The following is a 6034-nucleotide window of genomic DNA, read 5'->3' as shown; positions in this document are numbered from 1 at the left end:
GTGTGTGTGTGTGTGAGAGAGAGAGAGAGAGAGAGAGAGAGAGAGAGAGAACGCTGGGGGGAGAGGAGGAGGGATGGGGCGGGAAGGGGGGAGAGGGAGCGAGAACACCCCTGTTGTGCTGTCCTGGTCTCCCCCCCTCCTGCAACTTTAGGGTATAAATTCTGGACAACACACACACACACACACACAAACCCTTTAGACGCTGTGAAAGGCTGTTGGTTGTGACTGACTTAAGACTCCTCCATTGGTGGCCTCCTCTATGTTCTAAATAAGGAAGAAACCAAGTGTGCCCATTCACTGCTGCCGACAGCATTTCTCCCTCTTCGGCCCTGTGTGCCGTTTTTGTTTATTTTTCTGCTGTACTGTCCTTGTGAGGGCTTCCAGTGGCACACACGTGTTGGCAGTGAGGGAAGCCGGCCTCCTTCCTCAGGTTTTGTTTGGTTTGACGACATTGGCTCGGGGCTCATGGAGCCACCATCTTTGAGTCTGAAAGAATGCCAAGTGGGATGAGGTGGTCATACTCGCCTGTCCTGCAGTTGCTGTGAGAGATTAGGGGAGCTGGTCTTTAAACTTGGAGCCAACCTGATATTCTGGCCCTTGGGATGTGGAACAGTTTGTGTGTCTTGCTGGATGCCTTTGGAATGGTGGAAGGGCAGGAAGAAATGGCATGTGGGGGAGTGCCTAGTGTTCCCAGAGTCCTATTGTCTGTCAGAGGCTTCCTCTTTCAGACTGTCAGGCAGGGGCCAGTAATGACTGCTGTCTCGAGTGGTGGTTCCCGGGTCACCCGGCAGCAGAGTTCTCTGCCCTCCTCGGCCTCAGCAACCCCTCACTTCATTCCTTGGGACATCCACAGAATAGCTCCTCTCACAGTTAGGCATGGCTTGTTGGCTTTGACACCAGACCAAGAGGCAGGAAGGGAAACCTAGTGCTGGTTCTTGTGGTGCTCCAGGTTCTGGTGTCTGTCTGTCCACTGCTGACTAGTTGTCTGAGAAAGGGTTTTTAGGGCTCTAGGTCTAGATGCCTTACGTCTGGAAAGGGCTCTCTGTGCTTGCCCAGTTCTGTGACTTCGTAGGATCAGACACACACACACACACACACACACACACACACACGATGCAGTTATGATCTAACTTCTTCTATGTTATTTGCAAAACCACGGGGAGTCCGAAGTGAGTTTGTGTTTATTTCTCCTGTCAAACAGTAGAAACATCACGGAATGTTCTGGGCCGCACGATTCCAGGGAGCTTTCGCAGAGCCCTCAGAATGGGCAGAAAGGGCAGGAGGGGGCTCATCGGCTCAGCCAGTCTTTCCGGCTAGGTAAGGCTTGGTTCTAGCGGCTGGCGGCTGTGGAGCCCCAGCCTCTGCATCTGTTTCTTTTCATGACTCTGTGTTATGCTCTGCTCATGGTGACGCCCGTCCCTTCTGTCACAGACAACGCGACTGAGCTGAGGCCCAAGAGTACCACAGGGGGCCAGCTGAATGAATCCATATTCCTCCTCAGGTATGTAAACCCAGCCTTGAGAAGACAGGTGCCGTCTCTTGGGCAGACTGTTAGAGACAGGGGGCCTGTTTGTACCACTGCCACCTTCCTGCCACAGTGAGCTACTGCTCAGTGGGATCTAGGTTTTGTATGTATTTTAAAAATTGCTTGTTTGAGGGCTGGAGAGCTGAATCACTGGTTAAGAGTGCTCTTCTAGGGGATTCAAGTTCAGTTCCCAGGACTCACAACCGTATGTAACTCCAGCTCCAGGGGATCAGATGCCCTCTTCTGGCCTTCCTGGGCACTGCACTCATGTGCATAGATGCACATATACACATAATTTTAAAAAGCTGCTTATCTTTTTATATTTGTAAATATTAAAATCTTTTCTCTCAGAACTTTGTGTTCTGATAAAATGAATTTAACATTTCAGAAGTTCAGCCCTTTTATTTGGATAAGGTTTTATAAGAAGGACAGGTTGTATTTCTCCTTCATTAAGTCTCCTCTGTCCTCCTTCCTTTCCTCCTCTTCTCTCTTCCCATTGCCCTCCTTCCATCCATGCTGGGTACCACACGTGCTAAGCAAGCGCTCTCCCAGCGAGCCACACCACAGCCTGGGTGTTGTGTCTTTCTTGAAATATATTTTATGTGAGGCACAGCAATATTTATAACCATTGAAAAAATTAACAACAGCAATAGCCCAATTTACCTTTACATGATTAGGGGCCAGCATATGAAAAACACTAGCATTCAAGGGATTTAAGATTTTTTTGGTGCACAGGTTTCTGTCTTGCTGGCAGAGCACTTGCTTAGGATGCACAAAGTCTGAGGCTCAATCCTCGGTGTCAGAAAAGGAAAAGAAAGCCTTATGCAGGAGGAGTTTTATTCTATTTAAGCTATAATAGTATATTGAAATTTATTTGTTTTGTGCATATTTGAGTGTAAAGTACGTTAAATTTATTTATATTTTAGGTACCTTAAATCTCTTTTAGAGCCGTGTGCAACCTCTGGCATGTTTTCTGTTAGAAACTCACTTAGTGACTTAATAAGCAGTAGGTGGAGGAGATGTGATCCTCGGGGTTTGAGGAGGTTATGTAAGTGGACCCTGACCGTGAAGGGGAGACATGTGTGTGCACATGTACAAACATGTCATTGTTAAATATGATCAGTAGATGCTGGTGAAGCATTAAGCATGCAACAAATATTGCAAAGAGAAAAGACCGTATGTGCATGCAATCTAGAAACAAGTAGCTGGCGACCCAGAAAGTTACCTGCAGGGCAGTTAGAGGGCTGGTGGGGTGCTCAGCCAGCTGTGTGAGAGAACCAGCCGTGCAGAATCGCCCCGGGACCTCCACACGAGTGAGTGGCACGTGGCCCACACATAATAATGCTTGTCAAAAGAAGCAGCTACAAAAATTATAGTCATTAAACACAAATTAGGCCTCCCGCTTCTTATGTGCCGAGTGCCTGTGTGAGAGGTGTGGAATCCTGCCACCTTCATGCCATTGCCTCGCTAGGAGAGAGGGAGGGGAGGGAATCCTGTCTGCAGCCCGCTGATGGGAGCTGTCCTGTTTTCCAGCTCACGGCCCACTCCAAGGACTAGTGCCATGGTGGAGTTAAGTCCTGGAGAGGGTGAGGCTGCCAGCTCGCCACAGACCTCTCCTTTGTCCAAGGTGAGCAGCCCTGGGATTTATGGACCATTACAGAAGCTCATAAACATAATTATAAGTTGCTGCATGAACCCTGCCATGATGATGACATTGACCATGGCCAAGCCCCTGGTAGTTGCTTCAGGGCTGTTTTCAGCAGTGTTTATTTTGAGGTATAACTGACATGGAATGCAGTTCACCCATTTAGAGTGGGCGTTTGATAGGCTTTTCCTGGAGTCACAGATTGCGTGAGCCTTACCACACTCCATTTGAGAACTTTACTACCGTACTACAAAGAAGCCCCGTAGCTGTCGGCCTCCGTCTCCTCCACTTCACCCACTCCTGCTCCACGGGTCGTCCTAAGTCTGCCTGTTTCAGACATGTCATGTGAATATCATATATCACAGAGCATATAGTCATTAATTGCTTTATTATTGTTTGTACATGTGTGTGCACATGTGTGTGCGTGTGGTGTGTGCCTGTACATGCCTGTGCATGCATGCCCCCACAGACACAATGCAAGATATATACATATTAGTGTTTAATTCTTTAGGAGCAAGGTAGAATTTTAGCCAGAACTTTTAAGTCACTATAATTTAACTTCATGAATATTCAGTAGGACAGACGTAGCTGTGTGTTTTTTGGTAAAGGATGGGCAGAACCAATCATAAGAAACAAACTAAGCCAAACCCCAGACAGTGTGAAGTTTCCTTCACTTCACAGTTCAGGAGGTTTGCCATGCAGTTCTGACTGGTCAGTGGTGAGAACTGCTGGTGTGACTCATCAGTCAGTGGTGAGAACTGTTGGTGTGACTCACCAGTCAGTGGTGAGAACCGTTGGTGTGACTCACCAGTCAGTGGTGAGAACTGTTGGTGTGACTGACCAATCAGTGGTGAGAACCGTTGGTGTGACTCACCAGTCAGTGGTGAGAACTGTTGGTGTGACTGACCAGTTGATTTCCGACTTTTTCATGTGTAAAATGGGAACAACACACAGAGTTCAGAATTTGTGTGACAAAAAGCCAGGCTGATGTTGTCTCCATGTCACTTGAAGTCCTTTGACACAGGCGTCCTTCTCTGTGTCTGGCCTGTCAATCTCCATTATTAATGCAGGGTGTGACTTTTGCCCTTGTTCCAGGTGACCCGTGGGCATCTGAGCCAGGGGGCCCTGGAGTTCCACATGAGGGAGCTGATTTACACGGACTCGGATCTTGTGACCACTCCAATTATCGACAACCCCAAGGTGTGCAGAGAGGGTGCGAACTTGGGGGCAGGGTGGGGGGTCAGAGTGTTCTCCACCTCACCATGGCAACAGTCTGCATCCCTCTGCTGTCTCTTCACTTGCATGTCCCTTGTCTGCTTGTCCCGTGTGCCCCGTGTACACGCGGTGGCTCTCTGCTCTGCTTTCACTTGCTCCCACTCTGCTGGTCATACCTGTCACATGCTGAGGAGGGCCACTGACCCCCGGACCCCAGCCAGCAGCTCTCAGTCCAGCTGTGTTTACAAAGTGAGCCCCACTGGATGCTCAGGTCGCCAGGGTGTGGCTGAGCAGGGCTCACTGGCTGCTGAGCAGGGCTCACTGGCTGGGAAGGGCGGGCAGGCCACACAGGTCTGGTCTTTAGCACGGTGTCTAGACTGCTGGAAGAGACAGTGTGGCCCTAGGGTCCCAGCTCCTGGTGTGCACCCTGCTCCTGTGTCCACAGTGTGTTGTTGAGGGTGACAGGGTTCCAGCCCTGTCCCTCATCCTCTACCCCCACCCCGCTCTGTTTTATTCTTGCAGCTTTTTTTTTTTAAATGTCTTTTCACATTAATTTGTGGCAATTTCCCCTGCTCTCATGTGGAACATGTGGACACCCGGCCTTTGTCTTATATGACCAGCTCCCAGAATGGACTCTTTCCACGACTCAGAGTCTGCCAGAGAGCCCAGATTCAGCTAGGCATGGTGGGTAATGAGCAGTCTCCCAGAGAGACTGTATTCTGCTAGGCATGATGGGTAATGTGTTCTAGAGCAGCCTGGGATCCCACAGCCTGAGTTTCTTTACTTCCTTCCTTAAGGTTTCTGGGAAACATCAGCAAGCAGGAATTAGGTTTTTAACACTCCCCCCACCCCCATAGACAGGGTTTCTCTATGTAACAGTCCTGGCTGTCCAACTCGCTCTGTAGACCAGGCTGACCTCAAACTCAGAGATCCACCCACCTCTGCCTCCAGAGTGCTGGGATTAAAGGCGTGCGTCACCACTGTTCAACCTTAAACTATTTTTGTCTAAAACATTTTAAGATATATTTTAAAAACAAGGTTTAGAATCAGGGAGAAGATTCAGGGTTCAAGGAGGCCTTGCTTGCTGTTACTCTGCCTGGCCTGAGTCACCTGAGGCCCTCGGGTTGCCAGGCTCTCACTAATCTGCTGTCTCTGATGTCCTTTGTCACACTTGAACCTCCTGGTCTCCTACAGTTCGTCCCTGTCTGTCACTGCTGGTGACATTTAGGTTTTCATGATTGTAACATTTTGCTGAGTGATGGTCTGGTGTTTGTGGAGTGGTCTGAGTTAAAATGTGTGTGTGGGCTCTCACTCTGTCGTTTGTCAAGACTGTTGTCTGTCCCTGAGGGCTTGAGACGGCAACGCGGAGTTCTGCAGAAGGTAGACTTGGGCAACTCCCAAGGCTCAGGGCCATGGGTTTCTTCACCACACCATTTCTCAAACGAAGCGTGTGATAAACTATTATGTGTTAAGATCTTCCGGAATGGCTCTTCTCTCCTCAAATACAGCCAAGTCCTGACTGTGGTTCACACCTCAGCCTGATTTCCACCCCTCCCCCGACCCTGTCCACGCCACATCCAGACCTCAGCTCACCTTCCACCCCTCCCCCGACCCTGTCCACGCCACATCCAGACCTCAGCCCACCTTCC

At 49.5% G+C, this 6034-nt stretch overlaps 1 protein-coding gene across 1 annotated transcript in view; it reads left to right on the top strand.

The window, feature by feature from the left end:
• The window catches only part of Ulk4 (unc-51 like kinase 4), a 288608-nt gene that overhangs the window by 17702 nt on the left and 264872 nt on the right, over window positions 1-6034 (top strand). The window contains exons 10-13 of the mRNA XM_026779110.1: window positions 1202-1317; window positions 1432-1501; window positions 3059-3152; window positions 4266-4370. Coding sequence (XP_026634911.1) covers window positions 1202-1317; window positions 1432-1501; window positions 3059-3152; window positions 4266-4370 — 385 coding nt within the window. The remainder of the gene's footprint in view (window positions 1-1201; window positions 1318-1431; window positions 1502-3058; window positions 3153-4265; window positions 4371-6034) is intronic.

This window comes from Microtus ochrogaster, chromosome 5 (genome assembly GCF_000317375.1).
Source record: "Microtus ochrogaster isolate Prairie Vole_2 chromosome 5, MicOch1.0, whole genome shotgun sequence".
NCBI classification, from domain to species: domain Eukaryota; kingdom Metazoa; phylum Chordata; class Mammalia; order Rodentia; family Cricetidae; genus Microtus; species Microtus ochrogaster.
The sequence above is the reverse complement of the archived record's forward strand: the minus strand, read 5'-3'. Positions and strand labels throughout refer to the sequence as shown.